Genomic DNA, 21219 nt, shown 5'->3' with positions numbered 1-21219 from the left:
GTGCTTAGCTGAGAGCTACACCTTTTGAATGTTTATCCTGTTTGAATATAAATGTACTTTGTGGTTAGGTAGAAGTTACAAAAGTATTATTAACATTAAAAAATACTAATTATCTAGATGCATTTCTGTGAGGGAGCAGGGATGCAGAGTGCTGATGTTGCTTCTGGGACCACTGGGATTCTGGATCAGAAAGCAAAATAATTTATCTCATGAGAAAGCATGTGACTGACAGAGTGAAGGTGTTTGTAAAAAAAACCTGGAGCTCACCTGAGTGTTTTGGTCTGCAGGAAGTATTGCTGTGTGTCTTGGTCCCTCAGCTGTGATCAAGGTGATTGCTGAGATAGCAGAGAATAAATCAGGGGGTGCCTTCAATGATACCTTGTCATGTTTCTGTGACATATTTGCAGTTTTTTCTACTGAACAAATAGAGTAAGTGTGAGACTTTAAGGAGTTAATTTTGAGGTCTCTTAAAAAAAATTACTTGTTCAATGCATATAATCAATATAAAACAGGATTTCATATCTTTTCCCATACAAAAATTACAAAAGCTGTTGTACTGCCCTTCAAATTTGCTTTGGCAACTCTAACCCAACCCTGTTTTATTAAACAGCTCTCTTTCCTCCTAATATATACAGAAACGTTTGCTGTATAAACATCTTAACTAGACATCTGCTTTTCCCCAGATATAGAGCACAGTTAACTTTTTGCCCTATTCACTGAGGCTGATCACTTTTTTCTGCTGGCCAGATGAAATAAAGTTGGGTTTTGCAGCAGATGCAGCCCAGTTCAGCTTTGCATGACGCAGGTGTTCCCCCAGCTGGGAAGTGTGGAATTGTGCCATTTTGCTGAGATGATGGGGAGGTTTAGATATGTGAGGGCGTTAAAAATAATTCTCTGTGTTAACAGTGGGCTTTGTCCCTGGTGGGCTCCATATGCTCAACAGCTGACTGGGGCGGCAGCTGTTCTATATTTTATTAGGAGACTTATAAAGTTAGAAACACGGATGATCATTCAAAACACAAGCAACTCTTTGCAGCCATGGAAACGGGGTTCAACAACAAACTTGCATTTGTGAGCCTTCCAAGCAAAATAATCCCACTGCACTGTGTTCAGGTGGTCCTGGGGAAGTGAATGAACTTACATTTTGATTTCCTTAAGTTCTGTTTACTCAGTCCCACTTTTCCACTCTCTTTTCTCTCTGTTTTCTGTTTCTGAGAAGATATTAAACTTTGCATGTGATCCTGATTTAGACTTTTCTCCAACATTGATAGATTTATATGAGAATCCTTCCTGGAGTGTGCTCTTGGTAATGGTCATGGCAATGGGATACAGAGAGGGCTGAGCAAACACTCTGCTCTCATATAATTTTTTGGGATTTTAGTGTCCCTTAGTGTCCCTAAGTAGCTTTTCAAACTCTTGTTGCATGTTTGCTGCACTTCCCTACAAATTGTAGGGAACAGGTGAAGCTCTGCTTGCCTGGAGAACTGGAGGACCTGTAGATTTCCCACCTAAAAGCATGCAGGATTTTTGGTGTACAAAAGCTCTCCTTGTTCAGGCTCTGAACCATCTTCTCCTTCTGACTGTGGGCTCCTTTCAGGCTCAGTCATGTACCCCACCCCTACCCAAAACAAAACCAGCCACCCCCTGCCAGTTTCTGCTCAGCTCCGCTCCTGTTTTGCTTTGGAGGGGCTGCTGTTATTCCAGCTCCTGGCTCTCATGGAAGTGCTGCCCACACCCAGTGACCACCTTCAGGCTCAACCAGCCTGCAGAACAGCGACACGTGGCTGGATCTGCACTCCTGAGCTGTGACAACCTCTGACTCGGCCACTTTGGGCTCTCAGTGGTCTGCTGGGCACATGGATATTGCAAACAGACAGGGAGCAGGGCACTGGTGTGTAAATCAAGTGGACTGAGCCAAGTATCCTGCACTGTGAGGTGTGCAGGACTGTGCAGGCTGAGCATGACTTGGGCCACCTGTGTGAGGTACAGCTGCCTCTGCTGCTTCTGCCCTTTGAGAGGTGTAGAAATATTTTTATATATAATGATCAATTTTGAGTTACTGTCAGATGAGCAGAGTTTTAAAAGGAAGGCTTAAAAGAGCTGTTGGTAAAACTGATATAAAAACTGATAGAGTAAATCCTTGGGGCAGAGCTTGGCAGCTTGGAGATTTCAGGGATGATTTGTGGTTCCTTAATTTGCACCAGAGACCAGCCTGGTGCCCTTCAAGTCTGGGGTCCTAAGGAGGCAAAGCCACTTGAGCCTCCTCTGGGCACCTCTCAAGAGAGAATTGCCCATAAAAGCACCAAAACTGATTTTCTTGGAGTGGGCAATGCTGAATTGCACAATTTGGAAGTTAAGAGTTGGTGTAAAAGAACAGTGCTGATGTTGAGGGTGGAGAGGGGTGTCTGAGGGGCAGCACAGCTCATGAGGACAGCCTGCATGGAGAGACAGAGTTAATTAGAGGACCTGTAGAGGTGAGCATGTGCCATTTGCCATGGGAGTTGCACGGAGGAGCAGGAGGCTGGAGGCATCTTGCTCAGTGCTTGTGCGGTGTGAAGAGTTGTCTTTCAGACCGAGTGGATTTGTAGCCATGACTGGGGAGGAAGGAGCTCCCTACAAGCCAAACTCTGTAGCAGAGACATTTCACCATGGCAAACCCCAGTTAAATCCCACTGCAGAGCAACTGGACTTGTCCTGGGGAGCCCCTCCCTGCTGGGAGGGATGAGGAGTGCTGGGGGTCTCACCCCAGTGCTTTGGGCCCCAGGCAGAGAACGTGACCCAGCACCAGCACCGTTTCCTGGCCTGTGCTGCAGCCACGTGCTCTGAGCCTTTTGGCAGATGAAGTGTTTGTTTAAAGCCACAAATGACTTCCTGCAGGAATGATCATTGGATAATGGGGTCCTGCTCTGCACTCTGCCCGGGCAGGGGGATGTGGTTGCCCTCAGCCACAGTGGTTGTGGCCTGCTCGAAGTTTTGTTCTGGAGTGAATTTTTGCTGTCAGTAAAACTAAATCTCAGTAGGCAGCAGGCTCGTTCTTCTACAAAGGAATTGTGTTGTGAGTCTTCCAAGAACTCATCCTGTACAGGCTGAGATCTGGATCCCTCTGACTGTTCAGACCTCAAAACAACTTTGCCAACTCCCACAGTACGTGACAATAGCAGCAGAAGTAACAAACTACCTCAAAAGAGACCAAATACAATATGGTAAGAGATCTTTATTAAAAATTTTGTACATCAGAGGATTAACTACTACATTTTAAACAAGAAATAAGATTTTACATATTACAAAAGATGTTATTAGTTCTTGAATTAGAAATAAATTTTATGAACACTGTACATGATACATCTGAGTTGTAAGAGCAAGAACAGGACCGAGTGCCTGAAAATGATATAACTTAATAAGAAAATGCACTCAATTCTTAGTATACAACGTAATATCTCTGGAAAATAGTATGTTAACTTCAGTCTGAAAATGCTGCCTCCCTCTGAGCAGTAACTACCAACAGTGTTCTCATGGACATTTGTGCCCTGCCTGGTGATTTCCCATTTGGAGTTTCTTTCTTTGTTGGAGACATTTTCTTCCTATGGTCTATTTTTCTTGGAGAGAGCGTAATATTATTCCATGGTATGGTTAACACAATCTACATATAAAAACCCGATGCAAAGCATTTCTCACAATGTCACTTTACCTCCAACCCAGATTAGAAAAACCAACTGTGCTAGCGCATAAATGTCTACAGAAATAGATTTTTATTTACTGTTACCTTTTGGTACAAAGTAGTTAAAAATAGGAAATATATTTTAGCTTATCAGATAACCGTTACTTTGCGTATCATTCGTACTACATAATTCTTTTCTTTTTTGAGATTCAGTGTAGCTGCATTAGAATTTAAAATAAAAACAAAACAGAAGATCACTTTTAAATTGCATGACCTATTTGGCTAGGAAGGGTGTGTGAAGCTTTACAGGATAGTATGAACATACAGTTCTCATATAAAAGCATAGTATGTATCTAGTCCAAGGTAATAAAAAAAAAGATTTAAATCTTTATACAGAAAGTGACAATGCCCATGTTATACTATGGAACACATCTACTAATTTGGAATTACAGGTGTAACGTGAGAATAAGAGAGATCAACTTACTAAACAAATTCTTTTAAAAAAGAGAGCAAAATCTATAAATAAAAATAGTAAGTGCTTTGTTTTGGGTACTACTCCTTGGCGGCGGGGTTGCTGCGGGCGCTAGAAGGCGTAGGGGCCCACGATGATGGTTAGCCGCAGCACCGAGCTCGTGCGGTAGTTCAGGCTGTTCACCGTCAGCATCTCCAGGTCCACGATGTGCTCCCTGGGGCCCGACAGGGACTTCACCAGCACCAGCATGGCGCTCACCGTGCTGGTTTGCTGCAACAATAACAACAGCACAGCCCGGCTCAGCCCAGCCCACGGCAACTCCCTGCTGCTGTCACTGCTGTGTCTGACTGCCCTGCCTCAGCACAGGCCTGCACCAGCACAGCTCACAGCAACTCCCTGCCGCTGTCACTGCTGTGTCTGACTGCCCTGCCTCAGCACAGGCCTGCACCAGGCAGCTCAGCTCACAGCAACTCCCTGCTGCTGTCACTGCTGTGTCTGACTGCTCTGCCTCAGCACAGGCCTGCACCAGGCAGCACAGCCCAGCCCAGTCCACAGCAACTCCCTGCTGCTGTCACTGCTGTGTCTGACTGCTCTGCCTCAGCACAGGCCTGCACCAGGCAGCACAGCCCAGCCCAGTCCACAGCAACTCCCTGCCGCTGTCACTGCTGTGTCTGACTGCTCTGCCTTAGCACAGGCCTGCACCAGGCAGCACAGCCCAGCCCAGTCCACAGCAACTCCCTGCCGCTGTCACTGCTGTGTCTGACTGCTCTGCCTTAGCACAGGCCTGCACCAGGCAGCACAGCCCAGCCCAGTCCACAGCAACTCCCTGCTGCTGTCACTGCTGTGTCTGACTGCCCTGCCTCAGCACGGGCCTGCACCAGGCAGCTCAGCACAGCCCAGCTCACAGCAACTCCCTGCCGCTGTCACTGCTGTGTCTGACTGCCCTGCCTCAGCACAGGCCTGCACCAGCACAGCTCACAGCAACTCCCTGCTGCTGTCACTGCTGTGTTTGACTGCCCTGCCTCAGCACGGGCCTGCACCAGGCAGCTCAGCACAGCACAGCTCACAGCAACTCCCTGCTGCTGTCACTGCTGTGTTTGACTGCCCTGCCTCAGCACGGGCCTGCACCAGGCAGCTCAGCTCACAGCAACTCCCTGCTGCTGTCACTGCTGTGTCTGACTGCCCTGCCTCAGCACAGGCCTGCACCAGCACAGCCCAGTCCACAGCAACTCCCTGCTGCTGTCACTGCTGTGTCTCACTGTTCTGCCTCAGCACAGGCCTCCACCAGGCAAGGGTGCTTTTAACACTTCCAAAGGGCCATGGCTAATCTCACACCTGGCTGTGCTGCAGGGATAACTTCACCTGACTGAGGCTCACAGGAATAAACTGTGCTGCAAAATCTGTTCCTGGTTATGCTGACTCCCCCAGAGGATGTGGGAAGTGGTAATCTATCCCAAGATGGTTTTTGCTTTAACCCCATCTACCAGGTTTTAAAATAGAGAATAAGTGAAACAAGAGCCCTAATGTCTTTAACAGTGAGGTGGTTTGTTCAGTGGAGGGAAACTCAAAAATCTCTCTTGTGGCTCATGCTCCAGAAGTTGTGCTGTCCTTGTAAATGCTGGGATTTTTTGTTACTGCTGTGTGCCTAGTGCTATCTCCATCTTGTTTTGCTTCAAAGCTCCTTTCCCAATCTGGGGTTATGCTGCTGGTTTGTCAAACAGCTTTGCCTTTTCCAGATGATGATAAAAGGGTCAGCTTTGTCTCTCCCTTTGCCTACTACAAATATTTTCTCCCCATGTCACGTGAGTTGGGTGCACAGATGAATCCAATCCATCTGCTGCATCCAGGAGCCAGCTCAGCATTTCAGTACAACAGTAGGAATAACTTCCAAGCAAGCTTTTGTTTACCACAGTCCTCTGGCAGGAATAAACACGTGCTTCCTTATTTAAGGCCTGGGATTTCTTATTGGGTGGCAACAGGAGGTAGGAACTGGTACTCCAAGGGTCAGTCTGAGGGCCACACTGGGGTCTAACCCAAGTGGGACCTGCAGTGATCTTGCTGTTATTTTAAGCAAGTAGCTGTTTGTATTTTGGGGATAGTTAGGGGGTTTTGATGTGTAACCTGTAATCCAGTATTTTCCCCTGGATTTCTTATGTCACAACAAATGATATATGGGTGAGTAGTTCCCTGCTCCCACCTTGGGTAAACATGGTGTAAATGGCAATACCACAGCTTGGTACACTTGCTGTACTATCAAAAGCCCATAATCTCCTGATTTGAAGGAAAATAATGAAACATGAAAACCTCCCAATTACTGTATTTCTGATAGAAGGTTTTTGTGCTGAATCTGTTTTACTGAGTGTAAAGCCACATATGAAGGGAAGGATTTCCCAGGAATTTGTAAATATTATAGGGGTTCAAGAAAATGAGATTTCTTCCCAAAAAACATCTGCTTAAAAAGCAGATGTTTTAGACACTCCCATTTATGTGTATCTACTTGAATGTATCCCATTAACAGGAAGTACTGCTATCCCAAGTATTTTGAACTTCCCTGGTTTTTCCTATGGGAAATAAAGGTTTAGTTATGTCTCAACACCACTCTAAGCTGGCCTGAGCTTAACTTTGGATGGGGCACAGATTTCTAGAATGCTGTTATTGATTTCTTCTTTTGCAAAATGAGAAATGTAATTAATGTAATTGTACAAGCTATCTTTCTATAATTGTGTCCTAAACAGATTTATCTGAGGTGTTGGTACAGAGAGGGAAAGGCAGGAAGTTATTTTGTGTGAATCTGACATGGCTGTCCCCAGGATTGCTAAATATTCCTGAGAGTTGGAGTCACAGTTTAGGCTCTTCAGGTAGAAGAGTTAAAGGCTTGTTGAAAACTGAAAACCAAGCACCCTTGGTAAGGAAGCACCAAAAAGCTGCCAGACTTTAGGGTGTTGTGGAAGCCTTCTGGGGACCTTTGGGGTTGTCACACGGACAGGACAGTGTCAAGACAGGGTCTGAGTGGCCCCAGTACTCACCCTCAGGTAGAACTCTCCGTTCTCATTGCCAGACTTGATCCTGAAGGTGTTGATGGTATTGGGGTAGATGCTGGTGGCCTGGATCTGGAAGATGTCGGAGGGCACGGTCCTGTCGGAGCGGATGCTCATGTACTTGTACACCACCGAGTAGGGCAGCTCCCGGCAAATGGCGTTGGACACCGGGCACACGCAGCGGCTGCCACACACACAGGGGGAGAGCACAGCAAAAGGCATTAAAACACAACGTTCTGCTTCGTTCCTTCACGGCCCTTCTTCAGGATGAGCCTAAAACACAAGATTCAGTTTTTCCCTTACTTCTCCGAGGTAAGGATGTAGGGCTCTTGACAAGGATTTCTGGGGTAACAACGGAACCCTCCGTGGTAATTCCAGCAGATTTCATCCTCTCTGCATTCATTAGTGGTCTCACACTCATTTATATCTAGGAATAAGGAGGAAGGACTGTGTCAAAGCAGATGGAAACAGGGTTGCTACAAAGGTACTACAAAAAAAAACCTGCTTGTCTGTTGAAACCCATCAGCTTTCCATGTCCTTGTCTAGATTTCTAGGACCTAACTAGAAAGGGTTTCTCTGTGCAGAAGTGGAATAAACTTGCTTATTGGCTGTTAAGCAAGACTGAATGTTTTTAGCTGATAGGAGATGCACATTAATCATATATAATGCAACTGTGGAAGTGCTGTCAAGTTTATAATTAGCAAAGAATGGTTTTACAGCCAAAGGTGTCCTGGAGACAGAGGAAAAAGGTCTCAAGGAAGAATTGTGATTACCTGCCTTTTGCTGCTTCTCAGTTGTTATAACCTGGGTTTCATGGTCTAAAGTGCTTCATTAATGGCCACGTTTTCACCAAAATAGCTTTAGAAGGAATAGTGAAAACTCATTTATTGTGCAAAGTAGAGCTGCTTCTGCCTGAGAAAAGAGCCCTGAAGGGAGATGGAGACTGTGAGCCTTGCACTGTATTAATGCTCTATTTCCTGTCAGTGCCAGAGCCCCACAGTCTACCCACATGGGCTCCTAAATTTCATACAGGCACAGAAAGGCTTTATCCAAATGCAATCTCTTGGAAGGCACAAACAGGTTTTTAGATGCTTAAATCAACCATCCTGTAATGCTCAGTGTCAGCTGCTGTTCTTCAGAAGGAAAAGAATCAGGATTTTGTAAGACAAAATACTGGTAAAGAAGAGTTATTTTCTCATGTTTTCTGGCCCTAATTATCACACCTCTTTATTTCTAAAAATACATTCTGTTAAATCCGGTTCTGCATTACAGAAGCAATAGTTCTTGCACTTAGAATATTGCTAATAAGATGTAGAGACTTTTAGCATCACTGAGAAAAAACCACAAACTTGAAAATCCTGGCATTTGGTGGCACCTGGCCAGAACATTTATTTTTCTACACACGAATTATCTAAGCTGCTGAAGGCTTGCATTTTTTTCTCCTTTATCAGAAGAAACATATCTTTAATTTTTACTGTGACTGGATTTAGGAATCTCTCTGAAAAGAAACATGATATAAAGCCATGTTTCATGTCTGTAAAAAATGACCTGGATTTATTCAGGGATGTTGATCTCAAATTTAGAGCCACTACCTTGACATCCAAGACAAGCTTTACCTGAGGGCTGCAAAAACTGAAATTTTTGTCTTAGGAATCCAAAGGACTTGGAGTTTGAGCTGAAGGACTCAAATGAGATTAAAAGATATTTAATGAATCATCAAGTGCTTTATCAACACATCTTCTGCTATCAGCACAGTAATCCTGTCATGCAATACAACCATTTAGCCAGCAATCACCCTTAGCCTGAAGTGGTGTAAACAATGCAGGGCTGAGCCTGCCAAGGGGAGGGCACTTACCTTGGCATGTCCTGCCTCCTACTACCTGGTACCCTTCAGGGCACACGCAGGAGAACTTTCCTGGCTCGTTGACACACTGGTACTGACATAAGTAACTTGAGGTTCTGCATTCGTCAGTGTCTGCAGAGAGCAAAAGAGCTTTGAGTTATTGGCCTTTAAAATGTACCTTGTTACAGAACTAAATATAATAGCTAAATGCTTGGGGGAAAAAATATCTAAAAAGAACTATCCAAAACCTGAAATGTGTTGCTTAATACCTTGAGAATGGAAGGGTGAGCTCTGCTGGGATTTTGTTAGTAATCCTCCAAAAGAAGAAGTTTGGATTTGAGGAAGCAGAAGCTAAATTAGACTTCAGAACAGGTTTGGGAAAATAACTCTTGAAATTGTGTGTACTTGCAGTATTCCAAAATATGATGACTTTGAGGAAAAAACCCACAGCTGTGAGATTAGTTACTAAGGCAAAAATGTTGCCTTTGTACTTGTGCCCTCCACTCGTGGAGTAGCTCTCTGGGAAAGAGGGAAAAGTCTTTTTTTTTTGTCTTCTAATAATAATCAGTGGATACCATTCTCCTGCTTCTTTATCCTTGTGTATCCATCAGTGCCTCGTGAGGGAGGCCTGGTGTGAAACAGAACTGAACAGTGCATGCCATCAACAGGAAATGCATTTAAACCCATCAAGAGGAGGGCTTGTCTTGGGAAGCACAGATCTCCCTCCTCCTACCTCTGAGCTGAGCCCAGCTCTTGGGCTGGGCTCAGGGTGTCCTTGGAGGCTGCACGCTTGCTGTTCCCTGCTCTGTTCAAATGGGATTAGGTTAAGCAGCTTGGTTAACCTATTATTATTATTATTATTATAATTATTAACCTAAGATTAGGTTAAGCAGAGGGAGCATCTGTAACAGCTCTCCCAGCTCACTGGGGAGGGCAGTGCTGAAGCAGGGACCTCTCTGCCTGCAAGGCTGGTAGAAAGGATGTGGGCTCTAAGGGTGAGGTCATCATGTGTCCAAAAGGAGATTAGGGCAGCCCTGTGGAGCCTCTGGCAGAGGAAATAAAGTGTTGATTGTGTAATTGTACAGGAGGCATGCTGTTTGTGTACACAGGCTGCAAAGCACCTCAAAAGCACACTTGTGGCCCCCTTAAAATCAGGAATTGGAGGTTTTGTTTTCAGAGGAGCCTAACAACACAAAAAATTGCCCTTGTTTTTGCTGTGCATTCCTTTCCAATTCATTTAATAATCATCAGCATTAGACCACCCACAATTCCAGGGAGTTTGTGCAATCAGGGTTCAGAAATCTTTCTTCCCACTTGGGATCTGAAGTGCAGCAATCTGTGTCCTGCTTTGCACTTGCTATAGAGAGAGACCCATTCCTACCTGTACCTGAAAGCAGCTGCAGCTACTCAGGTGTGAATTAGCCTCCTTTGTACCATAAAAAATAAATATCTTAAGGGTTTTGGCTACAACTCTACCCACAGAATGTCTCCACTTCTATTCTGTCCTTTAATTCACAGAAAGGCTTCAGTGCAAACAAAAACAACAAAAAAATTGCTTTTCCAAGATGAAAAAAAAGTCTCACCTTCACAGTTGATTCTGTCACTGCTTAGCTCAAAGCCTGGATTACACTGGCAAATGAAAGAACCCAGGATATTGTAGCACTGCTGTGCACATGGGTTGTTGGCATCACATTCATTTATGTCTGAAAGGAAAAAGGAGATATTTTGCTTGTGTAGGTGGTAATTAGGCTTGGTGGATTAGTCCTTAGGCTGGGCCTGTTGCTCAGCAGAAGCTCAGTTGGCTCTCCCAATGTAGATCTGCAGACACTGGAGCAATGTTAGAGCTGTGCTTTACATTCCATGTAAAAACCAGTATTTTTCCAGGAATGAGAGTTATTCTAATGTGTGATGAATTCTCCCAAAAATGTTTAATGTGGCTATTAAGCTCCACATTCCAGTGCCTTTTTTTCAGGTATGAAATGCCAAGTCTCTATAAATAATTGATATAAGGAACATATACTGATAAGGCCTCTCAGCATGCAGTGGTTAAGATTTATTTGAGCTATTTATTACTCTGAAAATTTTTTCTTTTAAATTCCATTGCAATTATAACATAAGCCTTTGAGGCCAGTAGAGTTCTGCAGAGCTCTAAGGCCTAGACCATATTGGGGGAAGGTATTTTTCTGTGCTACATTTTTCATGGTGTTGCCCATCCCAAGAACATTTTGAGGACACTGGTATGAGAAGAGAAGCAATTTTTAATGGGAAGTTTATATAAGTCTAATCACCTCTGGAATCTGTAGCCCTTGTTTGGCACAGACTGTTGATTAACTGCTGCTCCTGTCAGTCTGTGGATTTTAGTGTTTTCCCTTGTATTTCCATCCTGCATGTTTTCAATTCATGTTTGTGTTTATCAGATATCTCCATGAGCAGAGAGCTGTGCTTGGAGAAAAACCTTTGAGTTCATGGCTTATAAATGTCAGCAACACTGTAAATTTACAGATACACCTAAAAACTAACAAAGATGAGGCACTCAGAGAACTGAAACCAATGAAGAGAATATGAATTCTCTGCATAATCAACCTCCTAGTCCTGAAAATGAATGATAACAGGGAAAACTCATCACAAAGTCTTTTTTTCCCCTCTGAGTTCATTTCTGGCAGCAGTGCAAAGGATACACATCATTCCTCCTCCAATACTACCAGGAGGAATAAATTTGGTGGCCAAAGCCCCAGTTCTGTTCATTCCCCAAGAAATATTGACCCATTTTCAATAGAGGCAGAAGTCGTGACACAACTGTAATAGCTACAGCTCTAAGTGCTGCTGGGGCAGATGGGAGAGTTTGTCTTGAGGCAGCAATCATCTATTCATAAATCTCCTCCTTAGGCTTTCCTCCCCTTCACCTGGCAGAAACGTGCCTGATGATGCTGGGAGGCTGGAAAGCCAGGAAGGGGCTGTTTGGTGAAGTGCTGAAAGAATCCACCTTCCATTTGAGCCATGGAAAGGGACAAGTCAGTGACTTTTGTCACCTGGCTCTGTTGTGTCCGTGGGCCATTTTAAAAATCCTATGATTTGGTGAGAACCAAGCAATTCCTGTCTCAGTGCAGAGCTGTGCAGTGTGCCAGGGTGCTTGATGAGGGTTGGCAATGCTTGGAAGGGATGGTGGAAGCTGGAAAACACAGCCTGATTTTTCTATGTATATAATATAGATTTTATATACACAAAAGAGCTGACCATCTCCATCACCAGTCTCTTGATTTTGTAGCCATTCTCTTTGTGCTTCTGCAGACAGTTATCTTTTATTATCACTTTCATCCTTCTAGAACAGATGTTGTGATTTCTAACTGGACATCAGTCTTTAAAATTCTACTGTGCAGCTTCCCTTAATGTTTTATTTCTAAGGGCAACATCAGCTGAAAGGTCACTCTTCACAACCCTTGTTTACATTTTTAACTTTTCTAGATCTTCAAATGTGACCTAAAGACTTTCATTACCACGTGCTGAGGTAAATTACCTGTGATGGTGTTCACAGGGATCTTAGGATGAGGGAGGAGATGAGAATGTTGACTCTACGTTTCAGAAGGCTGATTTATTATTTTATGATATATATTATATTAAAACTATACTAAAAGAATAGAAGAAAGATTTTCAGTAGAAGGCTGGCTAAGAATAGAAAAAGAATGATAACAAAGGCTTGTGACTGACTGAGACAGTCTGAGACAGCTGGACTGTGATTGGCCATTAATTAGAAACAACCACATGAGACCAATCACAGATGCACCTGTTGCATTCCACAGCAGCAGATAACCATTGGTTACATTTTGTTTCTAAGGCCTCCTGGCTTCTCAGAAGAAAAAGTCCTAAGGAAAGGATTTTTCATAAAATGTGTCTGTGACAATTACCCTTAACTGCGGAGGTAGAGTATTGATTGCTTTGATTCCCAGTTCTGGCCTGTGTTGTGTGAACTGGAAATAATATAGGAAATAATAAAGCAGAACTGAAAGAACAATTCAATCTAGGATTAAATACTGAATATAAGGCTTTAGAATGTCTTTGGAAATCTGCTATGCCAACAAAAAAATTTAGAGCTTTCTTGAATGTCTGTTATTCTGCAACCCTCCCGTAACTCTCGGCTCACTCACAGAGGAGCCTTTCAGTGCAGTCTTTTCCTGGTTGGTGTTGATTTCATTTCAGTTTGTTCGTGGCAGGTGTGTGCTGGTGTCTGGGGGGCTGTTGGGGTCCTCAGCAGTGCTTACCTACGCAGGTGTGGTTGTTGGATGCCAGCTGGAAGCCAGCGTTGCACTGGCAGTAGTAGGAGCCGGGCGTGTTCACGCAGCGGTGGTGGCAGTACGGGGGCAGGGTGCACTCGTCGATGTCTGGGGCACCAAAAACACCAGTTAGTTCACGTGGAAGCACAGCACCTCCCTGCTGTTCTCGTGTCTGAGGGAAGTTAATTGCACTTGGTTAAAAGCAGGAGGAAAGCTTATGTGAGCTGGGCACTGCTTCCTTGGATATTACAAGATACACTTGAACTTTTCCTGTAAGTGACTGTTTTGTAACAAGCTTTTATGCTCCTTGTCTTCAGTGTGCATTCAAACTTTATTTTATTGACTCAGTCCTGCAGTAGTGCTTGATCTGGTTTATTTTGTGTAGGTAAAACTCAGTGTTTTGTTCAGCTTTCCCTGATCCCTCAGGATCAGACACGGTGCTGACCAACACAGCCAATGTGGCTTGGAGCTCATTTTCCCAAAAATTTGCATGCAGCACTCCTGGCACATACTAAATCTTTTCAGCTCCATTAGGAGCAGTCCAGATTTTCTGTGCAAGTACAGGGAAATGGCAAGGATAGATTAATGGACCTGAAAAGGAAACCGGTGGTTGTGCTTCCACAGGGATCCCCAGACCTTGCCTTGCTCTCCAAGGGTTTCCCATTGCTCCCATTCCCCCGGCTGCCTGTCCTGGATCCCTTCCCACCCAGCAGCACCACACCTGGCTGTGCATCTCGGGCACTGAGAGCCTTCCACAGCCTCTCCTTGCAGGTCAGCCCTGCTTTTGAGGTGGAGCAGTCTGTCTTTCCAAGAGTCAGCATTCCTGCTGTGCATCGGAGCAGGGCTTTCACCTGCCTGCCACACAGAACATGCACCACCCCCTTCCCTTACCCCTCTGCATTTTAAAAGGCTTCCCTTCATTCTGGAGGAGACAGTGGCTCTGGCTTTGCCTGGAAAACATGTTTTATTATTCCATTTTCATGTGTGTGTGTGCAGTGGCTGCCTTGAGCTGTGGTGGCTGGAGCTCGGTGAAGAAACCCAACGCTGTGCTTTGGGCTTGTACACAATGGGACATTTCAAAGGATCAACACTCACACAAATCAGAGCAGTATTCACTGGAACAAAGAAAGGCACTTCCCACATCCATGCCAGATCTTGCATTTCCCACCTCCAGCTGTTTCCACCATAGATGTGTTTAAAAAGAGGCCAAGGCTTTTTTTTTTTTAATATAATGAGGAAAGTGTTTGTTTTAATATCAAGTGAAAAAATAATCTTTACAAGTTAACTCTTTCTTTGTCAAATTTAGGGCTGAACTTAGTGGAGTGTTTTGGGTGATTATGAATGGATAGGCTTCTGCTGGAAAATTCCTGGCTATCCATACAGTAGCAATTGTCACTGTAACTCTTGTTGCAGAGAGAAATTTGTAAAGTGGAAATGGAATGAATTAAGGAGGCACAGTAGATTTCCATCCTTGACTTTTACAGGACTAAGCTCTTATAAGGAACTTAAAAAAATAGGATTATCCATATGAGCAATGCATTGGTACATTTATACACATAAATGCTTTCAGGATCTGGCTCTTATTCAGTGGGAATTTTCCTTGTGGGATTAGGCACATCAGCTTTGGGCAGATCTAAGGGCTGAGATTCATCTGATCAATTGGGCCAAATCTGTTTGAAGTGATGCTGGAAAACAAGTCATTCTCCCTGCAGTCATGCATTTTAGAAAAGACTCATTTGGCAATATGTGAACAAGCAAATTAAAAAAAAATTAGAAAAAAAGTCAGAAATTGTTAGTGAATTTAGATTAAAATCGACCAATTGTTAAAAATGTCTCTTTTTCTCCTTCTACCTTCAAGCCAAAATAGTCTGGAAAAATGTCTTTCAAATTTGAGAAACATTTCCTCCCATATGGAGAACCTCTATCAAGATCTGGCCCCAAGAACATTTTCTGGCTAAGCTGTTATAAAATCCCTAAAGACAGGCTTTATTCTGAAATGCTGACAGTACTAACTGTTGGGATGTACTTGTAATTTAGGTCAGTGTGTAATATGTAACACAGGTGTTATTCTTGGTTTTGACCTAAATAGGAGAAGGGAAATTTCACTTTCCAGACCTCTTCATGGATAGATTTAGATGCATAAATGTGTTCACATTTAAGTAAAAAGGTCTATCAGTCTCATTTCTTCTCACTTCTCCCATTTCTTTTCAGTCCTGTTTCCTGACTTTCATTTAGGACCATGGGTCTTGATATCAGAAGTGCTCTTGCGTGGCAGTAATATAATTTACCTGCTATATAAAAAAATCCAAATAAACCCCAGATATTAAATAAAATAAATGCACGACCTTCCAAAACTATTCATCTACCTACATTCCAAATCAGTCATCCTACTCCTGCACAGAGAACTGAGAGAAATCAGATACACCTGTGTTTACACCAATTTGACAGTTTGAGGCCTGATCTATGTCTCTTAGGAAAGAGATAAGAATTTTTATTCTTATTATTTCTACAGCCCTTGAATTGGAATCCTGAAGAAAGGGCCATGCCCAGAATAACTGAAGTTATTCTAGGTGTGTACTAAAATCTCAGTTTCTTACCTGTGGCCTTAGCAAGAAGAGAAGAGATTAAGAATAAAAATTTAAAAAAAAAGAATAAAAATTAAAAAATTCTTATACAGTTTGAAATGCAGGATGCCTGAAAGAGGAAAAAACCCCAAGCCCAAATGCTCTTCTCCTAAGCTGCATGAAACCAGGGCAGTGTATTAGAAGAGGCTGTCTCAAATATCACCTCCTGATGTGTAGGTGTGACTCTCTTCCTTCATAGTTGCTTTTATTATCTGACAAACCCAAGGCTTAAGGCTGGAGTGCCTCTAGAAGCATTTTATCCATTGAAATGGTGATTAAAGAGTGTCAGATGCAGGAACAGGGGGATGGCACTTTGGTGTGATGTCCCCACCTGAGGCTGGGACAGGAGAGACGTGGTGTTTGCCCTGCACTTGGATTTAATTCCATGCCATGCTTGCATGGCTCCCAAGGGTGCCAACAGCTTATCTTGGCATGGACAATAAAGCCTGGTGGGTTTTAGAGGCTGCAGCCCTCCTGTACCTGCATTCAGAGTTTCCATCTCTGTCATTTGTGCTCGGGAAGCCGAGTCCTGGAGCAGGGCTGGGGGCGCTGTGTCCCACGGACCTGGAGCTGAATCTCAGGGGAAGGTGCTTTGCTGCCATCAGGGACTCGTGGCAGTCTCTGGGACACTGGGCAATGCCCCAATACAAACAGTCACACAATGGGAACTATTAGCAGAACTCGGCTTGTGAACTCCAAGTGTTGATTATTCTTAAAATAGCTCCTCATCCCATGTTTTAGTGATTAATTACTGTGGTAAAGTGACTATTCCATTGCATTCCAAAGTGAGACAGCTGTTTCACACCACACATACCCGTCTGCTTTATGACCAGTATGAGGTTTGTAACTGTGGATAATGAAAGCAAACCATTGAATGGAAAGCAACACTCACCAACACACTGCTCCCCTCGTTTCTGGTAGCCTGGAAGGCACTGGCAGCTGAAGGAGCCTCTTAAATTGACACACACTTGGTCAGCTCTGCAAGTGTGGGTTCCAGTTGCACATTCATCTATATCTTTATAAAAAAGAAAACAAATGCAATATTAGTCATTACATTTACTTAAAGTATTTCCACAGGCTAAATACTTTACACATCTTCAAACTACTTAGGAGTGCAGGCAGAAAAGTTCAGATGCACTCCCAAGATGTCATCTCAACACTTGCAGCTATCAGGAATCTGGTAGTGTTTTAATTCTCATACACTGCCTTTGTAGATATTTTCAGATATGGTTATTTTAATCATTTGTTTGTCAAATGCCATTAATATTTTGCACTTGTCAGTCTAGAATTTTCTGTGAACTTCTTGCAGCTTCATCATATTTGAATCATTTGCCTGTTTTGTTTTGCTTTGGTTTTTTTCCCACGCTGGTTGGATGCTTCATGCTGAATTACTCCAGAAAATTTCAGCAAATGTAGTTCAGCTCTTTCTCAAGAAGGAAAGGAGTCAGAAATATGTTGTTTTGCTGGTACTAAAAGGACTCTGCTGATCTCTTGCATGGTTCCCGTGCTCCATGCTTTGGACAGGGACTTGGAACTGGGTATGTGGTGGCCTTCTCATCAGGAAGAGATCTGCCTCTTGTCATTCCCATGAAAATTCTCCTAATTCAGTCAATCTGTTCAAGTCTCTGGAAGCAGTTTATGTGTGTTTGTATTTGCTCAGTACAGCTAAAACTGCAAGTTCTAGCCCGATGCTTTTCAGAGTAATTCAGGCAGCTTTTAGTTTGCACTCAATGCAGGTTTATACAAGTATAAAAACAGCATTTTCATTTTGCCTGCTCATTATGACTGCTGGAGGTACTTAATTATAATTAAACTGCATGTGCTGACAAATGAATTGCAATTTGCTTTCTCATCTGAACATCCAAAATGTTGGAGAGCTTTTTATTGTAACATGACACAGTTCAGTGAGATGAATTTTTAATTTTGGCATCGTACACAATTTGGAGACTCTAGGCTGAATAAACAAATTCCTTAAAACTTATGATCTCTAGTTTACAAATCTCAGCTGACCTCTCTATTTGTATAGGCACTGGGGATGTTAGAACATCACCAGTGGCAGATTCTGGGTGGTGCTTTGGAAAAAATGATGGATTCTTTCTCATAACAAATGAAAACAAATTCGACCACAAGATTCAATAAAAAATAAACCATCAACAGTTTGAGTTAATTCTTAACGTTTACCCTCTCCCCAAATGTCCAAATATTTTACATACATCTTCCCTTTATTCTGCAGGGAAGTTAGGCTGCTCTTTGCATTTCTGCCCAGTGTCAGTCCTGAAGCTGCTGTGCTGGTGCAGGATTTGCTGGGCTCACTGCTGTGTCCTTACACTGCAAAGCACATTCCCAGGTGTGAAGAAGACTTTTGGGTCTGGCTACCTCCTGCCACCCCAACACCAGGCAGCTCAGGGCAAGTCTTTGCAGGGACCTCATGAGCTTTGTACTCCCAGTTCCTACAAAAGCTGGAAATAAAATACTTGTACAATTCCAGTCCTTTTTGTTGTAGACTGTGCTGGAACAAAGGAGGTTTATTTGATCTTTAGGAGCTTCATATATGAGTAAACATGAAGTTGCCTTTTAAGATAGATTAGTTAAAATGCATTGGATAATAAGCTACTCAAGCTAAAATGATTCATAAATTTACTTCTGAACTCATGGTTTTTGGCTGTTCCTGATGGTAAGTTCAGCTGGACAGCAAAACAATTATTGCCTGCTTGCTGCTTCCCCATCTGGAAACCCTTGGAGGGTTTTGATGTTCTGGCCAAGATGTGGGTTGGTAAAAGGTGTGGGAAGTGAGGCAGCCTCCTGCCTTCCCCAGGGAAGGGTGGTAAGGTTGCCATGCTTGGAGTGGGTCTGCTCCCACCTGAGCAGGGAAATCCATGCTGGTAGAGCAAGGCTGGTGGCCTAGAGGTTGTGTTTGAGGGAAACAGGGCGGGAGGAGAACAGCAGGCACCTGGAAAGGCTTCAGTGCTGGCATCTCCAGTGTTGCAATAGTTACAGATGTGTCCTACTGCTGTGACTGATACTGGGGTGAGGAAGTGAGTGAGGATTTCCCGGCTGCAAGCAGAGCCAAATGTGGATTGTGTTGGTGCAATCCCAGAGCAGCCCAGCCCTTGTGGAGTATGGGAAGGAGCTCTGGTGAATTTAGCAGCGATGCTGCAGCTCTGCCTGTGAGTGAGGCCAGAGAGGAGGCTCCAGCTCTTGGCACTCAGTGTGACCCAGATCACTGTCCATTACAGAAATAGTCTGTTTCCCAACTGTCCAGAGAGTCACTGGAGAAACAGAGGTGTGGGAGTCACCAGAGGGAAGCAACAGCAATATTGGAGCTTCCTTGGCATGTGGCAGAGCAGCTCCATTTCTCTCTGAGGTGGCAGAGGCAGAGTTATTTATTTATCAAGGCACACCTACTTCTCTGCCCCTGGGAAATGGCACCACCCCACACTGGGGTCTGGGGATTAATTTGGGATTCCCACAATTTGTTTGTGGCTCTTGAGTAGGCAGGTTGTCTATCTGCAGTTCTTCAAGGTCTGACCAAACTCAAGTTTCCAGGTTGTTTTCCCAGTTACATCCCCCCTGTAGGGAAATCGTTCACTCCCAGGTCTTCATTCCATAGTTGAAATCAGACTTTTCCAATCCATGAAATTCCTAGATTTACCATGACTCTCACAGTGCCCTCTGACCTGACAGTGATTTTGAGGCTCCATTAAATCCTGCTTTTAGTCTGTATCAAACATGGGAATGAGACAATCTTCCCTAAATTCTACCACCTCACTCCATTTGTTGTTTCTTGACAGAATCCCTGGTCTTGAGTGGGAACAGTAAATGAGGCATTGGGAATTCAAACTTTTGGTTTCTGCCTGGTGCAGACACTCATGGCCATGATTTGCTTTCTGAGAAGACACTGCAATGTGGGGCAAGGGTGTGATACAGGAACACCACAGAGCTCACCCGCTCTAATCCTGAGAGCAAGATAAAATTATCTGACCTTTCCCCTGCAGCACGAATGTTTAATAATGTGTTACGTGCATGTGTATTTATAATAATTAAAGAAATTAAAACAAGGCTCTCCACTGCACACACTTGTCCCTCTGGGGAGAGTGTGAGAGAACAAACATGTGACAGATGTTTGTCATGTTGCTTAATGCACTACTGGAAAGCACTCAAGATACCACAGTGATGAGTGCAGTATAAGAAACAGATCTAGAAAGAAAATATGGGGCTTTTACAAGCTCATTCTTGAGCATCTTTCCTCTACATCCTCTTTTCCAAATTTAGTGTCATCATGATAAAGTTCATCTCCAGAACTGTTTCAGCAGCTCATTCCACAGCTGAGGCTTCTGCCTTAAGCAAATATCTTGCCTGATAAGAAAACACCTGAAAACCCTCCCAAATCATTCCTCATCACTTTGTTTAAATTTCATTTCTAGATGTTGTACAAGCATTTGTTTGTCTAGGTAAGCCACATAAATTACACCAGTAACTAGTAATGAAAGTGATCTGCTCTTTTTTTTCTTTGTTTTCTAATCTCACTAACATTTCTAAAGGTTGTGCTGTTCACTACACATAAACAAGGGCTGTAAGTTTGTATTAGTTAAAAAACCTGAATGGTGTTTGATTATTGATGCATGCAACCTGTGAAATACAGGTTAGTTCTTAAACTCACTGTATCTCTGAGTCTGATTGATAAGGTTCTCAGATTTTTATTCCCAGACAGTTTTCCTCTGGACAGTTACATCCTGTGTAGGTGGAAAAACTTTTTTGAAATAGTCTGGGTGTCTTTAACAATCCTTTTGCAGATCAATCTTACTTAAAAATGGAGCTGGGTTACCTTCAGTGTCTTGATCACTGTACTGAGGGGACTATGTAGTCTTTCATTAGGCCACCCCAAATCGAATTTATTAAGGGATTTATTTGTACTTTGGTTAGAAAAACTATTTGCAAAATGGGTTCAGATTGACTACTTTAATTTCTGTCTGTTGCTTGTAAGTTACATCCAGAATACTGCACTGGAAGGATGTGACAGTTCTGAAGTTGAGGATTTTCAAAGCACAGAATTCAGGTTCCCTGAACACTTTGAGTTCAGATCCATAAAGCATCATAACAGAGTCTTTGATCTCACTCTGTTTTTCCTGCAGGATTGTGCTTGGGCAAACCTTGCTGTGCCCAGAATGGCTTGGGTGGTGTGAGCCTATATTAACTTGCTGTATAAAATCTTTGAATTAAAGTCAAGGTCAGAGTCTAAGGAGAAGTGGGGCAGAAACACAACAATTAGGGACACTATGTCTCAGTTAAGTGACATGTGAGCTCCACTGCCCCTCC

General features: G+C 43.4%; 1 protein-coding gene across 2 annotated transcripts in view; it reads right to left on the bottom strand.

Moving 5' to 3' along the window:
* Positions 1 to 3194: 3194 nt before the first annotated feature.
* Positions 3195 to 21219, bottom strand: part of EFEMP1 (EGF containing fibulin extracellular matrix protein 1) — a 46469-nt gene continuing 28444 nt past the window's right edge. For both annotated transcript variants that reach the window (XM_066546046.1, XM_066546047.1), the window contains exons 5-11: positions 16796 to 16918; positions 13268 to 13387; positions 10595 to 10714; positions 9024 to 9143; positions 7472 to 7595; positions 7157 to 7352; positions 3195 to 4400 (exon numbers count right to left, since the gene is read on the bottom strand). In XM_066546046.1, coding sequence (XP_066402143.1) covers positions 4242 to 4400; positions 7157 to 7352; positions 7472 to 7595; positions 9024 to 9143; positions 10595 to 10714; positions 13268 to 13387; positions 16796 to 16918 — 962 coding nt within the window. In that variant the 3' untranslated portion in view covers positions 3195 to 4241. The remainder of the gene's footprint in view (positions 4401 to 7156; positions 7353 to 7471; positions 7596 to 9023; positions 9144 to 10594; positions 10715 to 13267; positions 13388 to 16795; positions 16919 to 21219) is intronic.

The sequence above is a fragment of the Molothrus aeneus genome, chromosome 3, assembly GCF_037042795.1.
Source record: "Molothrus aeneus isolate 106 chromosome 3, BPBGC_Maene_1.0, whole genome shotgun sequence".
In the NCBI taxonomy this organism is placed as follows: domain Eukaryota; kingdom Metazoa; phylum Chordata; class Aves; order Passeriformes; family Icteridae; genus Molothrus; species Molothrus aeneus.
This window is presented reverse-complemented; position numbering and strand designations above follow the sequence as displayed.